Consider the following 21,989-nt stretch of genomic DNA (forward strand, 5'->3'; position numbering starts at 1 on the left):
GGAGAGACTAACCCAGTGCAAGGATAGATGTTAGTAGGCTCAAGAGCTAGCAATCTAAATAACAGTGCAGATGATAGGTTTAGTATTGCATAGAGAGTGACAGTCTTTAGTGAGCAATAGATATAGTGTAAGTAGGTTTTATGGAGGTTTCCCCTGTGGGGTACTTATCACTAGAGAGTAGGTCAGTAGCGGGGTCCGGTAATGAGGAGTGATCCGGTAGCGAGATACAGGGATCAGGAGCGAGGTTCCGGTCTGTTCAAGGCAAAGGAAAGCAACTGGAGGTTCCGACAGCGAGACACACTAGCAAGCATGTGGACAGTCAAGCAGGTTGAACGAACGATGTGAGTGAGACCGCCGGCGGTTGAAATAGCCGCTCTGCGGCGCTCAGCAGTGACCTCATCGCTCTTAAAGGTATATGCGTACCACCTAAAGGGAAAGGTGGGACGCATTGAAAAGAAAGTAGTAAATAAGGGTACTAGAGGTACCAGAATCTTACACCAGACTGCTCTCACACAGACTATATGTGAAATTAAAAAAATGTCTATTTCATAAAGAAGAAATATTATTTCTAGGATACTTCATATCCAAAACTGGAATTAAGATGGATATGAGTAAGATATCCTGTATTCTAGACTGGCCTATACCAACAACTCGTAAGGCCCTACAGCGATTCCTTGGATTCTCGAACTTCTATAGTAAGTTCATCAAGAACTTTTCCGCTATTGTGAGACCTCTCACACAACTGACAAGTATAAAAAAAACATTCAAATGGTCAGAAAAAGCAAATCAAGCTTTCTGCTTGTTAAAATCAAGCTTTACTTCTGCTCCCATACTACGCCATCCAGACCCCTCCCTCCAATATATTCTAGAGGTAGATGCGTCAAATATGGCAGTAGGAGCAGTTCTCTCCCAACGACCAACAAACACTTCATCACTCCACCCAGTTGCTTTCTTTTCAAAATCACTAAGCAGCCCAGAGGTGAATTACCCAGTGGGTGAAAAGGAGTTGCTTGCCATAAAACTGGCACTGGAGAATTGGCGACATCTGCTCGAAGGTACCCAGTTACCAATACTCATATATACAGATCATAAAAACCTTCAATACCTCCAGACTAACAAGACTCTCTCTCACCGGCAGGTACGATGGTCATTATTCTTTTTAAGATTTAATTTCCTAGTGACCTACACGCCTGCAGACAAAAATAAAAAAGCGGATGCGCTATCACGATTAACCGAAGATAACTGCGCCGAAATCCCTTCCATTCCCATAATACCCTATGAACGCATTATTGGTGTTGTCCGTTCCTTGAAGGAAGAGATTTTGCACAGTATAAGAATGGATTCACCTCCACCACAACTAAGTACTAATGCAGAAGGCTTCCTCTATTACAATGACAAACTCTACATACCCCCTACTATGCGCACCAAGATCTTGGAGTTATCGCATGATGTGCCCATGGCAGGACATATGGGTATAATGAAAACCTTTAATTTGCTCACCAGGCAGTTTTGGTGGCCTGATATGAAGACGTCTGTACAAAAATTTGTTTCTTCATGTGACATCTGTGCAAGGTCCAAAATTGACACTACAAAACCATCTGGACTACTTTGTAGTCTACCAATACCCCAGGTTCCATGGGAAGTTGTGTCCTTAGATTTCATAGTAGAACTACCACCCTCTAAAGGATTTAATACCATCCTAGTGTCAGTGGACCACTTGACAAAGATGGCACATTTCATTGCTATCCGTAGACTACCTTCATCTAAACAAACAGCGGAACTACTGATGAAACATGTGTTTAAGTTGAATGGAATTCCAAAAACTCTTTTGTCCGACCGTGGTTCACAATTCATCTCTAAATTTTGGCAAGCACTTTGTCAAATTTTACGCATTGAGCGAAAGCTCACTTCTCCCTACCATCCTCAGACCAACGGACAGACTGAAAGAGTCAACCAGTGCATTGAGCAATATCCACGTTGCTACACATCATACTTGCAGGTTGATTGGATGGATCTCCTTCCTCTAGCAGAATTTGCTTACAACAACGCAACCCACAGTACTACGAAGCAAAGTCGGTTCTACTTGAACTATGGGTTTCATCCCACTCTTCTTCCACCACGCATCCTGCCATCGAGTAACCCAGTAGCCTCGGATTACCTTACCCAAATAAAAGACTCTTTGGGTTTACTCAATACCACTATATCACACGCTCACAGTCAACAAAAAAAGTACTACGACCTTCGTAGAAGACCTTCTCCTCAGTATGCTATTGGGGACCTTGTTTGGTTATCGACAAAGAACTTAAGATTAAAAATCCCTAGCAAGAAGCTTGGACCTTTATTTTTGGGACCCTTCCCAATTAAAAAACTTATCGGAAAAGCTGCAGTACAGCTCACCCTACCAGCAGATCTCAAGATCCATCCCATCTTCCATGTGTCGCTACTGAAGCCCCATGTTCCTAACCAAGGAATAAGACCTACCATCTTGCCTCCACCTCCAATACAAGTTGAAGGCGGAGAAGAGTATGAGATCAAGGAAATTTTGGATTCTCGCATCCATAGAGGAAGACTCCAGTATCTCATAAGATGGAAGAACTATGGACCCCAAGACGACACCTGGCTAGATACCTCTGATATTCATGCGCCTAGACTTATACGGAACTTTCACTCGAAAAACCCAGAGAAACCTGTCCTATAGGCCTTCCGGAGCCGGCCTTAAGGGGGGGGTACTGTAAGATTCTGGTACCTCCGGTACCCTTAATCACCACTTTCTCTGTAATGCGTCCCACCTTTCTCTTCAGGTGGTACGCATATACCTTTAAGAACGATGATGTCACTGCTGAGCGCCGCAGAGCGGCTATTTCAACCGCCGGCGGTCTCACTCACATTGTTCGTTCAACCTGCCTTGTTATCCACATGCTTTCAAGCCTGTCTCTCGATCGGAACCTCCAGCTATTCCCTTTACCTGGAGCAGACCTCGCTACTGATCCCTGTATCTCGCTACCGGATCATTCCTTATCTACTGGACCTCTCTAAACTACTAACATTACAAGTGATAAGTACCCCGCAGGGGAACCCTCCATAACCTTATTGCACTATCTACCTATGCACATTAAGGACTGTTACTACCTATCCATACTATCCTATCATCTGCACTGCTGCATAGATTGCTAGCTCTCCTGTCTACTACTATCTATCCTTGCACTGGATTAGTCTATCCTGTATTTGTCATCTGCTGTCCTCACCACCTGTTAGCATACTCGATACTAACCTATCTGCATTCCTAAATACCATCTTGAACTCTCCTATACAAAACCTATCAAGTGATTAGCATCCTTGTCACTGTTCACACCTGTCCCTTCAGCACATCACCTTCATACTATCATATACATCCTATCACTCCAGGAACATCTCATTGAGTGTGTATATATCTGTATGTTGAAGCTGACAGGTCCACGGTGATGAGTCCTGGAGAGTTGGATCTGGTATTCAACACATCTCTACATGACTACTGAGTGGAGATTTTGCAGCTGCAAATCCAGCCTATAATAAAAACGCAGGAGCGTTACAATCATGAGGGAAATTTCACATTTAGAAACTAGATGGATTTTGACCCTAAAACTTATATAACACTCGGTTTGAATGTGGAATGGGATATTAATAGCTTTATTAATGATAGTTAATACACATCATTTGCTGTTTGTATTATGAAATAGCCTATAAATTACCCTAATATGCGATCATTATGGTGCTATGATATACTTCTAATAGGTCATTTATGTGTTAGACTTCTCCTCCCTTTTTTGAATTTGGTGTAATGATTTATTCATGTATTTAATCTAATTCCTCTTTAAGAGTATTTTTTGTATAAATGTGTGTATTGTTATAGCAGGCTGATCCTTTTTAACTACTTATTTTTTAGGGTTTTATTAATAATTTTTTAAGATTTTGCTTCATAGATTTTTTTGGCCACAAGATGGGACTAATTTTTAGTGTAGCTTATGGCCTCATTATGTTTCACCGCATGGCGGAGCTTTGCTGCAACTCAGGTGTTTATCTGTGTTGATTGCATATATATATATATTTAGAAGCAGCGTGATGGTTTCCGTGCAGCCCATCCCCCGAAGACGCTGTTTCCCAACCAAACATGTAGGGCGCGGCTTGTATGTGACGTCATCACGCACCAGTGCCGGACTGAGTTGGTGCTTTTTGTAAGCTTTCAGCTTGCTAATGCTTCGGTTCGGAGCCACAATTTCAAACTGTAAGGCCCCTTTCACACTAGTGCGACTTGTCCCGCGATTTTGGACCACAAAATCACATGACAAGTTTTAATGAGCCCCATTCATATCTGTGCGTTTTGAAGTCGCACCAACTTCAAAGTAGTTCCTGCACTACTTTGGCACGATTTTAATGCGTTTTGAGGTATATAGCCATTGCTTTCAAAATCGCGTCAAAATCGCGGCAAAGTCGCATCAAAATCGCGTCGCAAAATAGTGGTAAAATCGCGTCGCATAAGTGTGAAAGGGACCTAAAGCATTAAGTGTGATTGGGACGTATTATTGTTAAAAAAAATTTTGGTATATAATAAAAGGCTCAAGTTTGTAATGTATTTCACTATGGGAGTATATTATTTTTTCTGATGTTAATCTTCATAAGTGGAGGAGCAGCGCTTGTTTCTGTGCTGGGAGCCATTGTGGGAATATACAAACCATAGCCTGTTAGACCATTTAGAATGTTATGGTCCATCATATATGGCAAGAGTAAAATATGGGTATAGTTGCGCTAAAAAACTTAAAAGGTAAGCGTTTAAACGCACAATAAAATAATTAACAAAGCAGCTACACTCAAATCATACACTGAGCATATGTATATAACAAAAAAGAAATAAAATATGTAGCGCTAAAACATTATGAACAAAGTCCATAAATAAAGTCCATTTCCACCAGTGATATTGCACGGCACCAATTTGCAGTAAAGTGAAAGGAATCCACCACCAAAAGGAGTGTTCAAAACACGCTTACCAGATAGTTATGTGCATTGGGCCTTGAACTATCATAGAACTGCAACACATTCGGTGACGAATTGGACCGGACCTCTTCACAAAGATGAATCCCAGAATTGATACCTTGACAGTATACCTTAAGGGAGCCACTCAAAAGAAGGAAATAAAACCCCTCATAGTGCAGTAATTTCCATAAACTTTATTGGATGTAAAGCAAAGATATATAGCACTTACATTTGAGAAGGGTATAGTGTGCGAATCACACGCCGACCTGCGTGGTTCCAAATCGGTTAGCAAGGTAGCAGCCAATGTCCTCTATTGCATGTAGGCGTCCAGCAAGGGCGGCCCGACGCGGCGTTTCGTCACATATGACTGACGTCTTCAGGGGCGTGGCCCCACTGCTGAAGTACACCTATTTATGTCCATAAAGGCGATCCAATTGGCTGGCTACAACCCGGAAGCGGAAATCACCATCCTGTGTCCCGCGACCCGGAAGTCTAATTGACTAGCTACAACCCAGAAGCAGAAATCGTCATCATACGTTCCGCGACCCGGAAGTCTAACTAGAAACAGGAAGTGGAAGTCGCTGTCATACGTCCCGTGACCCGGAAGGTAAATAGAGCTCTGTATAGAGGAAGGGAGTCACAATTCAATGTGTTCCGCCCTCCCAGAGAAAAATATGTCACCAAGAGTTTAAAAAGGCCGAAACTGATGATGACAAATAGATAATAAAAATTATTATGCACAATACAATCTAATCTGACCCCAAAATCAACTCCTAGAGGCAGATTATCTGTCGCAATATAAAATAAAATAAAACAACGCAATATATGACAATGGCGCCACCTTGTGTTCAGATTTGGAACCTACAAGTACTACATATCGATTAAAACAACGCTAAAAACCACTAAAATCATACCCAATACATTAATAACAATACACATATATCAATTTAAAACAGCTTCATACAACCCAAATATAAAAAATATAAATAGAGTGAATGGGCCATCAAGTATTTGCTATAAAAGCGTTAATATCCCACTCGATGTTCAGTCCATATGGCGTGTAGGATTTTAATCGATAAATCCAGGCTGTCTCCAGTTGGGACACCCCACGAGTAAGATTGCTCCCCCTCCAGTTAGGAGTAAATTTATCAATCCCCAAGAATAGTGTGCCCGTAGGGTCCCTATTGTGACACTCGTCATAGTGACGGGACACACTATGCTTGGGGAAACCGCTTAAGATATTAGTGATATGCTCATTAAGGCGTACCCTCAACATCCTCGTGGTGCGACCCACGTACTCCATCCCGCATGGGCACCTAATAAGGTATACCACATATCTCGTGGTGCAAGTGATGAATGGTTTTATTTTATGTGTGAGTTGGGTCACGCCAGTCACAAACATTTCACTTTTCTTTCGGCCCGCAGTATTGTATTTGCAGACTCTACAGGACCTGCATGGGAAAAATCCACACATATTTTGAAAAAAGGAAACCCGTTTGGGGGGGTTCCGAATATTCGGCGCCACCTGCAATCTCAATGGGGGGACACCCCTAAAGATCACAGGTGGCTTGTCGGGCAGAACGGGGCCCAAAACACTATCAGTTTTAAGGACATGCCAATGCTTCCGCAACATATTTTTTACTGAAAAATGTTGGGTAGAATAGGTAGAGAAAAAAGCGTGCTGGTAGGTATCATCCTTGGTTCTTACCCTAGGTACCAGTAGATCATCCCTATTCCGTGCACTTGCACGTGCCAGAGCCACATCCAATTCTGCCTCTCCATACCCCTTCTCCAGGAATTTGGATCTCAAAGAGGATGCTTCTTTAAGGAAGTCCTCATATCTGGAGCAGTTTCGTCTCAACCTCAAGAACTGACTGACAGGAACGGATCTCAGCCAAGATGGATGATGACAGCTGGAAATATCAATAAATCCGTTCCTGTCAGTAGTCTTGAAGTAGGTCGAGGTGATTATTTGCCCTTCTACCACCTTAATGTTAAGATCTAAGAAATGGATTTCCTCCCTACTCCATTCAAAGGTGAGTATGATGCCTTTATTGTTAACATTTAGGTTGGCCATGAATGACTCCAGGGATGCTTGATCACCGTCCCAAATGTTTTATTTTATTTTATATTGCGACAGATAATCTGCCTCTAGGAGTTGATTTTGGGGTCAGATTAGATTGTATTGTGCATAATAATTTTTATTATCTATTTGTCATCATCAGTTTCGGCCTTTTTAAACTCTTGGTGACATATTTTTCTCTGGGAGGGCGGAACACATTGAATTGTGACTCCCTTCCTGTATACAGAGCTCTATTTACCTTCCGGGTCACGGGACGTATGACAGCGACTTCCACTTCCTGTTTCTAGTTAGACTTCCGGGTCGCGGAACGTATGATGACGATTTCCGCTTCCGGGTTGTAGCTAGTCAATTAGACTTCCGGGTCGCGGGACACATGATGGTGATTTCCGCTTCCGGGTTGTAGCCAGCCAATTGGATCGCCTTTATGGACATAAATAGGTGTACTTCAGCAGTGGGGCCACGCCCCTAAAGACGTCAGTCATATGTGACGAAACGCCGCGTCGGGCCGCCCTTGCTGGACGCCTACATGCAATAGAGGACATTGGCTGCTACCTTGCTAACCGATTTGGAACCACGCAGGTCGGCGTGTGATTCGCACACTATACCCTTCTCAAATGTGAGTGCTATATATCTTTGCTTTACATCCAATAAAGTTTATGGAAATTACTGCACTATGAGGGGTTTTATTTCCTTCTTTTGAGTGGCTCCCTTAAGGTATACTGTCAAGGTATCAATTCTGGGATTCATCTTTGTGAAGAGGTCCGGTCCAATTCGTCACCGAGTGTGTTGCAGTTCTATGATAGTTCAAGGCCCAATGCACATAACTATCTGGTAAGCGTGTTTTGAACACTCCTTTTGGTGGTGGATTCCTTTCACTTTACTGCAAATTGGTGCAGTGCAATATCACTGGTGGAAATGGACTTTATTTATGGACTTTGTTCATAATGTTTTAGCGCTACATATTTTATTTCTTTTTTGTTATATACATATGCTCAGTGTATGATTTGAGTGTAGCTGCTTTGTTAATTATTTTATTATGCGTTTAAACGCTTACCTTTTAAGTTTTTTAGCGCAACTATACCCATATTTTATTCTTGTTTTTACTGAAAATTGAGAGTTGCAGCTTTGTATTTGATGGATATATTTGAATATCGTACTACTCTCAGTATTAATACTGAAGATGTTTTTTCCTCTATTGAGGAAGCACCTGACACTTTGGGAGGTCTATTCACCAGGCTGAAAAACCTTCTCATAGCGGAGCTCCATACCAACTGGGATGTGGCCTTTTTCGAGAAATATATTTCGGATAATATGGTCCCCAGGAGTCTACGCTGGGAAGTGTTTCCCCAGAGCGACATTTTTGACATTCAAGAATGGTTTCAGTTTTTTAATAAAATGGGTCTTAGCCTTATGAGTTTTATGCTGACGAAAAAGAAACAAAAACTCCTGAAGCTGGATAAGGATATAGGGACCATTAAAGAAAAACTGACGGAATTTAAGACCAACGATGATTACAAAAAGAAGTCAGAGGCTTTGCGTAAACATCTAGAAAAAGAGGAAATAGAGCAAAAATTAAAAAAGAAAAAGAAATATACAAGAGACCTAGGGGACTATAAAAGGGGGGAGGTCTTCAAGTGGCAATCGTCATTTGTGGTGCAGGAGCCCGCAGATGTCGATGCCAATGAAGACATGGAGGTATCTAGCGTTCCTTTGGTGGTGAGACCTAAAGTAGTTACTGCTAGAGTTCCAGCCCCCTCCTCGCCTAAACCCCAGACCACCCAATGGGTGTCCGTTGGATGTGGGAGAGGTCGGGGTAGAGGTAGAGGTCGCCAACCGCCACCTCAACATAACAGTCTGATATATCATAATAACAGATTTGAACCCCTAAACAGAGATGCAGATTCACCTGGGAGGTACATGACAAGGCCTCTTCCTGAGTTGGAGAGGTTTGGTAATAATGGGGGTGGCTGGGTGCAGCCCCCTCATACCACCAACTTCCAGGGATATCCGCATCAAGATTATACACAGCATGGGTATAATTATGGTCCCCCCAACAGTGAATTTTTCCCTCGAGGTGGTGCCCACAACCAAAACTCTAATCAGTTTTTTCGTCAGGACACCCCCAAAGGGAAGCGAGGAAAAAATGTAAAAGAGGGACTAGAGGGGGGAGGAGGATCAGACAGAAAAAAGAGGCGGTTCTAAAAGATGCAGGTCTCTTTAACTTAAGTACGGCATACATATCCAACGAAGAGAAATTTGTCTTAAACCATGGGCTGAAATATGCTCCTCCTAAACAGTTGAGCAAATTTGATACATTCATTGACTTGCATAAGTTCGTTAGAAAAATGAGTATTAAGAGACATCTGCTCAGTAATCCATTGAACCCCAGGACAGAATATGTCATGGGAGTTAAGTCTACTACTTTTTCCAATGCCTCCACCTTCAATCCCCCTGGTCCATTGGCTCCTTCGCTTATGGTGTTCAGAGACTTGATGGCCAGGGATATTGATTCCCTGAAGATCAAGAGTACTGGCACCAATCTCATGTTTAAGAAGGGTTTGGATCGCCTTAAGGATAGGGAGGATATAACGGTACGGCCGGCCGATAAGGGTGGAGGCATTGTTATTTTAGATTCCACCGCTTATAACAAGGAAATGTGTAGACTACTGTCTGATAGGGGTACCTATGAGGTTTTACCAGGAAACCCTACTATCAAATATAAAAAGGAATTGAGTGCCTTGGTCGAGTATGGATTCCAGAATAAGTTGCTCACTAAGAAGGAGAAACTCTTTCTGGTACCTTCGGCACCGAGAACACCTGTGGCATACTATTTACCGAAGGTGCATAAAGATCCGATCAACCCACCCGGGAGACCTATTATCAGCGGGATTGATTCCGTTACAGCCCGGGTGGGGAGATATATTGATAACTTTTTGCAACCTCTTGTTGTAAAGACTCCTTCTTTCCTACGGGACTCGATGCAGGTCATCAACGAGTTGAACAGTTTAAACTGGAAGAACTCGTATATATTGGCTACCGCCGACGTTTCATCGTTATATATTATCATTTCACACGATGACGGGAGAGAGGCGGTAGAATACTATCTGAAACAGGATATTAAGTATGGCCTGCAGCGAGATTTCCTTATGTCACTCCTCGACTTTGCGATGAGTCACAACTATTTTTGGTTTGATCAGACTTATTATCGTCAAAGTCGAGGAGTGGCTATGGACGCTAAATATGCGCCAAGTATGGCCAATCTATTTATGGCCAAATGGGAGGAGGATGTCATTCGTGATGTACCTGGGCGGGAGCTAGTGCTTTGGCGCAGGTACATCGATGACATCCTCCTCCTTTGGGACGGTGCTCAAGCATCCCTGGAGTCATTCATGGCCAACCTAAATGTTAACAATAAAGGCATCATACTCACCTTTGAATGGAGTAGGGAGGAAATCCATTTCTTAGATCTTAACATTAAGGTGGTAGAAGGGCAAATAATCACCTCGACCTACTTCAAGACTACTGACAGGAACGGATTTATTGATATTTCCAGCTGTCATCATCCATCTTGGCTGAGATCCGTTCCTGTCAGTCAGTTCTTGAGGTTGAGACGAAACTGCTCCAGATATGAGGACTTCCTTAAAGAAGCATCCTCTTTGAGATCCAAATTCCTGGAGAAGGGGTATGGAGAGGCAGAATTGGATGTGGCTCTGGCACGTGCAAGTGCACGGAATAGGGATGATCTACTGGTACCTAGGGTAAGAACCAAGGATGATACCTACCAGCACGCTTTTTTCTCTACCTATTCTACCCAACATTTTTCAGTAAAAAATATGTTGCGGAAGCATTGGCATGTCCTTAAAACTGATAGTGTTTTGGGCCCTGTTCTGCCCGACAAGCCACCTGTGATCTTTAGGGGTGTCCCCCCATTGAGATTGCAGGTGGCGCCGAATATTCGGAACCCCCCCAAACGGGTTTCCTTTTTTCAAAATATGTGTGGATTTTTCCCATGCAGGTCCTGTAGAGTCTGCAAACACAATACTGCGGGCCGAAAGAAAAGTGAAATGTTTGTGACTGGCGTGACCCAACTCACACATAAAATAAAACCATTCATCACTTGCACCACGAGATATGTGGTATACCTTATTAGGTGCCCATGCGGGATGGAGTACGTGGGTCGCACCACGAGGATGTTGAGGGTACGCCTTAATTAGCATATCACTAATATCTTAAGCGGTTTCCCCAAGCATAGTGTGTCCCGTCACTATGACGAGTGTCACAATAGGGACCCTACGGGCACACTATTCTTGGGGATTGATAAATTTACTCCTAACTGGAGGGGGAGCAATCTTACTCGTGGGGTGTCCCAACTGGAGACAGCCTGGATTTATCGATTAAAATCCTACACGCCATATGGACTGAACATCGAGTGGGATATTAACGCTTTTATAGCAAATTCTTGATGGCCCATTCACTCTATTTATATTTTTTATATTTGGGTTGTATGAAGCTGTTTTAAATTGATATATGTGTATTGTTATTAATGTATTGGGTATGATTTTAGTGGTTTTTAGCGTTGTTTTAATCGATATGTAGTACTGGTAGGTTCCAAATCTGAACACAAGGTAGCGCCATTGTCATATATTGCGTTGTTTTATTTTATTTTATATTGCGACAGATAATCTGCCTCTAGGAGTTGATTTTGGGGTCAGATTAGATTGTATTGTGCATAATAATTTTTATTATCTATTTGTCATCATCAGTTTCGGCCTTTTTAAACTCTTGGTGACATATTTTTCTCTGGGAGGGCGGAACACATTGAATTGTGACTCCCTTCCTGTATACAGAGCTCTATTTACCTTCCGGGTCACGGGACGTATGACAGCGACTTCCACTTCCTGTTTCTAGTTAGACTTCCGGGTCGCGGAACGTATGATGACGATTTCCGCTTCCGGGTTGTAGCTAGTCAATTAGACTTCCGGGTCGCGGGACACATGATGGTGATTTCCGCTTCCGGGTTGTAGCCAGCCAATTGAATCGCCTTTATGGACATAAATAGGTGTACTTCAGCAGTGGGGCCACGCCCCTGAAGACGTCAGTCATATGTGACGAAACGCCGCGTCGGGCCGCCCTTGCTGGACGCCTACATGCAATAGAGGACATTGGCTGCTACCTTGCTAACCGATTTTTAACCACGCAGGTCGGCGTGTGATTCGCACACTATACCCTTCTCAAATGTGAGTGCTATATATCTTTGCTTTACATCCAATAAAGTTTATGGAAATTACTGCACTATGAGGGGTTTTATTTCCTTCTTTTGAGTGGCTCCCTTAAGGTATACTGTCAAGGTATCAATTCTGGGATTCATCTTTGTGAAGAGGTCCGGTCCAATTCGTCACCGAGTGTGTTGCAGTTCTATGATAGTTCAAGGCCCAATGCACATAACTATCTGGTAAGCGTGTTTTGAACACTCCTTTTGGTGGTGGATTCCTTTCACTTTACTGCAAATTGGTGCCGTGCAATATCACTGGTGGAAATGGACTTTATTTATGGACTTTGTTCATATATGGCAAGAGGCCTCTGTTAATGGTGGTACACTGTGATGGAATTTTTTTCATGTTTTAATGTATGCACTATTTGCCCACGGACACATTTGGGTTCTTATATGCTATTACATTCCTAAAGCTGCATGTTTATATTTGACTAAGCTCACAGAAGAGAAGATTTGTTCACATATGGACTTTTACATTAATCTGATTATTTGTTTTTATTGTCGATTTTATTATTTTAGCGCTGCTGTTTTGTTAGTTTCATTTTTCACAATTGGTAACACAATTCCACAGTAGCTGCTCTGTGTATATACTTTTTTGGTGTAGTGCTGATATATTTAGTTTTTTTGATACATTAGATGTTTGGCTAGATCTGGTCATGTGATCAGACAACATTTTTGATTCTATAAAACTACTACACAATGGCATTCAGCTGGAACAGTGAATCTACCCTCTTTGTAAATGTTCTACTATTGCTAAGCTGTAGTCACTTTCTGCTCTTTACATTGCCCCTTCCCTTTTCATTATTGCCTTTTTTAAAGCAAAATTACAGTCAAAAATACCAAGATACAAATTAATTAGCCATTAAAAGGTAAAATATTTTGTTTTAATTCAGAAATTTCCCTAGCAGTACTTTTTTTTCTTACTGCTGCTAGATGTTTTCAGTCTGATAACTAGCATCAGAAAACCCACACCTTCTCAGACCCGGTTGTCCTGAACCCACTCCAGCCTGTGATTGGACAGTGAAAGGAGAAGCAGCACAGTAATTAGCTCATCTCTTTGCCACTCTGCTTTCTACTCCTATTATAATGCTTTTTGTCAGCACAGGAACTGATTTGCCCCTTGCACTGCTTTTTTCCTCTTGCACTCCAGTACTTATAGACAAGGATTGCAAGAGGCTGATAAGAAGTCAAATTAAGGTACTTATACTGCTTGCTTTAAAAAATATATATACTTCATCATTGTTCAATTTGTGGATACTTATCATTATTGGAAAACTAACTGTATGTTTCTTCTTTTAGTTGTACAATGCATTTCCATCTCTGGTTCGATGGTTACCTGGGAGTCACAGGAAAGTAAATCCAAATGTAGAGGAAATGCACTCTTTTATCAGAGAAACCTTCACTAATCAGAGGAATAACCTGGATGTCAACGATCAGAGGAATTTCATTGATGTCTTCCTTGTCAAACAAAAGGAGGTATTTGTCATTTCATACAGAACCCACTTGCCCCTGATTGCTAATTTTCATTTAAAGCGGAGTTCCACCCAGTGCACATTTTTTTAAAAAAAAAATACCCCCGGGACAGTCAGGGCTAGTACATTCCACAATGGCTAGCCTCTGATCTGTCCCGGTTTGCACTTACCTTTTAGGAGAAATACTTACCTTGAAAAAGTATTCTCCAGCTCTGCCATCTCAGGTGTGGGCAGCTTGAAGCCAGCGCGATCCTCTTCGGCGTCCTCTTCCTTCTTCTTCGGTCACACGATGCACTGCACCAGCCCCGACGTCACTTCCGGTGCGCGCTCGTCATCCCTCCACAGCTTCTGGGCATGCCCAGAAGCTGTTTAGAAGGGAATGACGCGCGCGCGCCGGAACTGACGTCGGTGCCGGTGCAGGCACAATGATTCCTGGGAGCGATGACGTTCAGCTCCCAGGAATCATTGCAAATGCCAGGAAGTGACGACGGGCCGCGGCCGCCGAGGGGAGGAAGAAGGAAGTAAGGTAAGTATATTTTCTCTACAAGGTAAGTAAAAAAAAAAAAAATTGCGATTATCCATTTGTTTTTCAGGTGACCCGGAGCGAGAAGATGGAGGTAAGTATAAAATTAGGGTGGAATTCCACTTTAAGGTGTAATTGAGACAGGCTCAGCTAGTAGTAGCAGCAGTAAATCATACACAAGACAGATTTAAACCATATTCCAGTTATAAGCATTTTTTAACCCTTTTATCGTTCCGGACTTAATAACAATCCATTCTACTGACATTTTTCACCTTGAGATTTATCACACCTACTGCAGCATCCATCGCAAAATCATGGCCATCAAAGCCACACATAAATCATAAGACCATTGGTGCTCCAGAACACTGGCTTTGTTCTGCTTCCCACCTGATTCCCATTGCTGCATAACATTCTATTCTCTTCTACCCCCCGCTGCTACTTTGGGCTTGCTCCACTGTTCTGTGCTTCTCCTGTTGCAACAAAGGAGTTCACATACCTACTGAGTCCAACCTGTAATATATACTGCTGTTAAACACCATCCTTGCATTAATTTAATCACCCTGCACACCAATGGTTTTAAAGGGCATCAGCATAGCCACAGCATAGCAGAAGTTCATCATAAAGACGTCCCTGAGTCAATCTATTCCTGAGGGCAGAACTGAGTTTCTATTACAGAGCCTATACAAAAAGTTATTTGGTTCCTCAGGCCAGTAAGTGGGACTTTAAGGCAATAAAGAAAAACATATCAGCATGAAGGCGATTTTAGATTTTATCGTAAAAGATACATGAATTACAACATGTTTGCTTCATAAATTATATAGTGCAGGGTGGGTAAGAGACCCATCCGTGATAGTGCAAGAAGGTAAAGAAGTGACACTGTGAGTATTGGTGACTTTAGAAACACAAGAATCCTGCCATCCGTCGGTATTGGATGTTGCAGGGAGCGTCTCAATTCCAACGCGTTTCGGCTGCCTAAAGCGGCTATGCCTTTTTCAAGGTATCACCATATCTAGAATGATATTTAGACATTGTAAGTGTCATTGTTGCACTAAATACTTGGTTTGTGTAATCTAGGTTAAATAAATAGCTTACATTTTGTTTTTTATATATACAGTTTCTCGGTCGTTGTTTGTGGAAAATGCCCCTCTTTTTCCCAAGATAGTCACAAGATCCCCACAAAGGAAAGGAGTAACAGTGATGCAGGCACTAGAAAGACCAAATTGCTGTTTCATAAATATCCGTGACATACATTAATTCTTAACCACTTGGAGTTCTCAGGGGTACTCACATGGTCCAGAGTAACTGGTTTCCTCATTCGGAGTCCCTGATGAAAGTGGTAACTGTCCCTGGAAATATATATTTATTTTGTATATCCAAGGATTGTATATTGGACAGAAACATAATTGGGCTTTTGACAGAAAGGTGAAATTACCTCCTCTGCTTCAGGTCTCAGGGAATACAGGGTGGTATCTATATTAAAGAGACATGAGAAGCATATTTGGTAGTTGGTCCCGGTTTTAACTAAGAGACAGTCCTAGTACAAAAAGGGGGGGAGGGGGAGGTGGTTTAAGTTATTTTTACCTCCTCTGCTCCGGTCTTGGGGATACAGGGCCGTATCTGTATGAAAATTATGCATGGCAAATTAGGGATTTGTTCCATGTAGTTGGTGCATGATTGCACTAAAAGAAGTTTTGGTGTAGTAATACCTTTGTCCAGTAAGGGTAGACCGAGTATGGTACACGGGACCGATGATTGTTGCTTCCTCTGCTCCAATCTTAGGGATGCAGGGCCGTATCTGTGTTGCAAAATATATATTGCAGGTTAGGGATAAATTCCCTGTAATAGTACAAAGTTGCCCTGAAAAGGGTTGGGGTGAAATGATACCTTTGTCCTGCAGGGGGAGGCCGAGTGCGGTACAGGGAGGCTGATTACGTCACCGTCGTCCAAGAGTGTTTCCTCTCCGGCATCCGGAGATGAATGGCACTCTTCCGGGGATCCCCGGCGCCTTATATATAGGCTGCGCATGCGCATTGCTGCGCAGCGCGGTCCTATATGTCAGGGCGGAAGGGTTTCAACCGTACATACTGCGCATGTGCCGAAGCTCCTGCGCGAGTTGCGGCGAAGATTCCCCTCGCTGCCTGGCAACTAAGGACGCCGCCGACACGGAGAGGAGGGGCCAACCAGGATGCCGTCAGGCATTGGTAAACAAGCCATCGGGCTCGGATGGAGATGCTGGTGACCCAGACAGTGCCCCGCCTTGGGGGGCGGGGCTTACCGTGCCGGGGACTACTATTGGGTATTCGGGGGGGGAAAAGAATTCCAAACGATCCGAGTCTGTTTGACATCGAGTGTGCATATACATCTAAGGAAATATATCTATATTATATATATATATTATGTACAAGTCTTTTCCATTGTTGCAGCAATAACATACAATCATTAAAGTAGGAGACAAAAAAGAAACATAGATGAAAAATTATATTATAAGAAAGACAGTCCCCAGAGCGGGGATATAGGTGGCTGGGGATTGTGTGGATACCTGATGTCAGCCAATTGGTATAGGTGGTATGTCATAGACTGTTGATCTGGGGGTATTCACGCCTGTCAGGCGGGGCCTTGGTCATGGGGCACAGTAATGTGAGACATGGTGTGGATAGGTAGAGGAGAGTTATATAGATGTGTGTGGGAATTGGATCGGTAAATTGGATCAATGGCTGTTGATAATAAATAGTTAATAATGAATAAATAATTAAATAATTAAATGAAAGAAGTTTAAATTTAATTGTTTAAATTTAAAACCTAGATTTAGGCTTGTAGTGTTTGACTGGTCCCTGTTTATTTTACCAGTTATATTAGTCGGTTTTGCCCGATACAAATCCTTCGAGAAAAGGTTTGAAGCTCTCTGCTTCATTGAGGCCAGGAGGTGTAGTAGCTCCAAGGTGTCTAATCCACCTCATCTCTCTTTGCAGGAGGGTCTTATTCCAATCACCCCCCCTCCCCGGGATATGTATCCTATCCAGGGCCATGAAGCTTACTTTGGGCATTTTAGATTGGTGTTTGTCTCTTACGTGCCTACCAAGTGGGAGATAGAAGTTACACATCTCCATGGTTGACATGTGTGTGCCCACTCTCTTGCGAAATTCTTGTTTCGTTTTACCAACGTAATAGGCCCCGCAGTTGCATTCCATCAGGTAAACAATTGCTCGAGTTTTGCAGTTAACGAAATGGGCCGGTATGAACAGCTCCCCATTTGGTAAAATTTTGCTTGTACATTTGACAATGACTTGGCATTGGGAGCATCCTCCACATGGGTACGTCCCTTTGTCCTTACAAGGATCCTTTCTGGATCCGTTTTTAAATTCACTATGAACTAGTGATTGCTGGAGGGATCCAGCTTTCTTGAATGTGATTAAGGGGTTTTCTGGGAGTAGATGTCTTAGGCTTGGATCACCGGTGAGAATGTGCCAATTGTTCTTGATAATTTTCCTGATGGAGTCATGCTGGTTGGTATATAGCATGATGATCCTGTTGGCACTTTCAGGTGGTTTATCGATTGGTTTCTTAAATAAGATTCCCCGCTCTGGGGACTGTCTTTCTTATAATATAATTATAATATAATTTTTCATCTATGTTTCTTTTTTGTCTCCTACTTTAATGATTGTATGTTATTGCTGCAACAATGGAAAAGACTTGTACATAATATATATATATAATATAGATATATTTGCTTAGATGTATATGCACACTCGATGTCAAACAGACTCGGATCGTTTGGAATTCTTTTCCCCCCCCGAATACCCAATAGTAGTCCCCGACACGGTAAGCCCCGCCCCCCGAGGCGGGGCACTGTCTGGGTCACCAGCATCTCCACCTGAGCCCGATGGCTTGTTTACCAATGCCTGACGGCATCCTGGTTGGCCCCTCCTCTCCGTGTCGGCGGCGTCCTTAGTTGCCAGGCAGCGAGGGGAATCTTCGCCGCAACTCGCGCAGGAGCTTCGGCACATGCGCAGTATGTACGGTTGAAACCCTTCCGCCCTGACATATAGGACCACGCTGCGCAGCAATGCGCATGCGCAGCCTATATATAAGGCGCCGGGGATCCCCGGAAGAGTGCCATTCATCTCCGGATGCCGGAGAGGAAACACTCTTGGACGACGGTGACGTAATCAGCCTCCCTGTACCGCACTCGGCCTCCCCCTGCAGGACAAAGGTATCATTTCACCCCAACCCTTTTCAGGGCAACTTTGTACTATTACAGGGAATTTATCCCTAACCTGCAATATATATTTTGCAACACAGATACGGCCCTGCATCCCTAAGATTGGAGCAGAGGAAGCAACAATCATCGGTCCCGTGTACCATACTCGGTCTACCCTTACTGGACAAAGGTATTACTACACCAAAACTTCTTTTAGTGCAATCATGCACCAACTACATGGAACAAATCCCTAATTTGCCATGCATAATTTTCATACAGATACGGCCCTGTATCCCCAAGACCGGAGCAGAGGAGGTAAAAATAACTTAAACCACCTCCCCCTCCCCCCCTTTTTGTACTAGGACTGTCTCTTAGTTAAAACCGGGACCAACTACCAAATATGCTTCTCATGTCTCTTTAATATAGATACCACCCTGTATTCCCTGAGACCTGAAGCAGAGGAGGTAATTTCACCTTTCTGTCAAAAGCCCAATTATGTTTCTGTCCAATATACAATCCTTGGATATACAAAATAAATATATATTTCCAGGGACAGTTACCACTTTCATCAGGGACTCCGAATGAGGAAACCAGTTACTCTGGACCATGTGAGTACCCCTGAGAACTCCAAGTAGTTAAGAATTAATGTATGTCACGGATATTTATGAAACAGCAATTTGGTCTTTCTAGTGCCTGCATCACTGTTACTCCTTTCCTTTGTGGGGATCTTGTGACTATCTTGGGAAAAAGAGGGGCATTTTCCACAAACAACGACCGAGAAACTGTATATATAAAAAACAAAATGTAAGCTATTTATTTAACCTAGATTACACAAACCAAGTATTTAGTGCAACAATGACACTTACAATGTCTAAATATCATTCTAGATATGGTGATACCTTGAAAAAGGCATAGCCGCTTTAGGCAGCCGAAACGCGTTGGAATTGAGACGCTCCCTGCAACATCCAATACCGACGGATGGCAGGATTCTTGTGTTTCTAAAGTCACCAATACTCACAGTGTCACTTCTTTACCTTCTTGCACTATCACGGATGGGTCTCTTACCCACCCTGCACTATATAATTTATGAAGCAAACATGTTGTAATTCATGTATCTTTTACGATAAAATCTAAAATCGCCTTCATGCTGATACGTTTTTCTTTATTGCCTTAAAGTCCCACTTACTGGCCTGAGGAACCAAATAACTTTTTGTATACCTACCAGGGATGTTGGCACAATTACACTTAGGAATCATCTACCTACATTAATAATTCCTTGAAAGGTTTTCTAGAGCTCAAAACTATCAAATCGCATTTCTATTACAGAGCCTAAAAGTGAAGGCCTAAGCCTAGCCCTTTGTTTGAGAGTTCTCAAGTGATGTAGCCTGGTCCATGTCTTTGTAATTCTCATTTGTTCACCTGAGGGGTAACATCTTATGTGGAGAGCTACGCTCCCTGTATTATAGTATAAGTTGGGATTTGACTTTAGATGTATCCCTAACTGTTCTGTTTATGTGCACTGATTTTTATGTACCAACCTTGTGCATCCTCCAGTTGTTTCCAGACAAGGTATTCTGGTGGTTTTAGTGAGGGTGAGGCCTTGCATAAGCCTACATAAGAGCAGAGGACCCAAAACTACCAACAGCTCCTGCGGAAGTAGTGCTACACAGGGATACCCATTAACAGTCCAAGCAAATTTGTCCTGCACTTTTATTTAGTTAAACAGCAAATAAATGCATTTAACTGTAAGAGGACTTTGTACTGCAGATCAGGGCTGCTGTTAGAAACCACGGGACCCTGTACAGCCTACCTGACGAGGCCCACCCGAAAATATCAAACCAATATTTTCACTAAACATAAAATCATTATCAGTGGACACACAAATAACATAACTTACAAAATTCCTGCTAAATCTAAAAGATACAATTTTATTGAGTTAATAAAGTTCTGTTTACTATGCTTCAGTTATGAATGAACACAACACCGATCACTCACTGTGTTCATTCAGAAAAGGAAGGGGCCAGGAAATTAAATATTTGCCAGCCCCTTCCCCTGCTCAAAATCCTGAACATCCCCCCACCACTCCCATGATCCCAGAGCAGCCCCCGGGAGAGGGAAGATGGCAGTGCTGGGGGGGGGGGCACACAGCAGGGGGAATCAGATGTGGGCAGGATAGAGAGGATGATCGGTGTGGTGAGGGTGCAATTACAGGAACAATGCTCTGTGTGTCTCTCTCTGTGGCAACTAAAAGCAGGCTGGAAGGAGAGGGGGAAAAACAGCCTTTCAGCTGCTGCGGGGAGAGACACATGGGGCATCGTTCCTGTAATTGCACCCCTGCCACACCGAGGTTTTATTAAATCCACAGGTCTACAAAGTCTCTGGACTCCAGGACCTACCTCAAGAAATATAAAGATCTGAGAAAACAAACAGTTGCAAATCCTGGAGTCCCTCACCATGTGTACCCGAGAAACCTAGCTGACACACATACATCATTCACAACCCTACCACCCAGTACATCACAGAGGCTTAGTCTGTAAGGTAGTGTTTTTTTGTGATTTTCTATCTTACAAAAAAAATTCTTGAAATGTTAATTGTGCCTAAGCAGTACACTAAAATATTTACCTATTGTTGATGTTTTTCTGAAAATAGCACTGCACTTCCTGTGCTTTAAATCGGAAGTACAGCCTAATACTTTAAATTCCTACCCTGCAATCATTTATGTGAGCGGAGTTCAGCCCTATGTGTCAAAATGAAAAGATCCCAGTTTTCCTACCTTTATTTTGCTGTATTCAGTGCTGTCACATGACTTCAATTCCTCTTCCTGCTGAGTCCAAGAGCAGCAAGTGGGTGTGGTTACTGAAAGCTAGTGACATCACTTCCAGGGAGGGGTACTGATCCTGTGTAGTCAGTGGGTGTATACAGAATGGGAGGGGCTGATTATAGGTTCCCGCCCAGTGTTCTCTCATCAGTGAGGATGCATTGTAAACCCGAATTCATGAGAAAATGAAGAAATAATTCACACAGGACACAGGGGGAGGTGCACATATACAGTATAGCTGTGCAGGGGGGGGGGGCTGGGGGGGCAGTGCACATATACAGTATAGCTGTGCAGGGGGGGGCTGGGGGGGCAGTGCACATATACAGTATAGCTGTGCTGGGCTTTGAATGAAGACTACCATAGCAGAAGGGAGCTGGACACGGGGGAGGGGGGGAGGGGGAACTGTCAGTGTAGCTGGAAGTGCTCTGGGGTCTCAGCTCACAGTCTACAATGATCATAGTACAGGCAATCACACTAAGTCTACGTTCCCACTAGTGCGACTTGTCATGTGACTTTGGACACACAAAGTCGCATGATAAGTCACAGCCCATTGATTTCAATAGCACCCATTCCCATCTATGCGACTCTGGAAATCAGCAACTTTGAAAAGTTACCT

General features: G+C 43.0%; 1 protein-coding gene across 1 annotated transcript in view; it reads left to right on the top strand.

Annotated features, from left to right (window-relative positions):
* The window catches only part of LOC309549023 (cytochrome P450 2K1-like), a 55,257-nt gene that overhangs the window by 27,403 nt on the left and 5,865 nt on the right, over positions 1–21,989 (top strand). The window contains exon 5 of the mRNA XM_082248965.1: positions 13,662–13,838. Within this exon, the coding sequence (XP_082105091.1) occupies positions 13,662–13,838 (177 nt within the window). The remainder of the gene's footprint in view (positions 1–13,661; positions 13,839–21,989) is intronic.

Source organism: Pelophylax lessonae, assembly GCF_965119305.1.
Source record: "Pelophylax lessonae genome assembly, chromosome: 3".
Classification (NCBI taxonomy): Eukaryota; Metazoa; Chordata; class Amphibia; order Anura; family Ranidae; genus Pelophylax; species Pelophylax lessonae.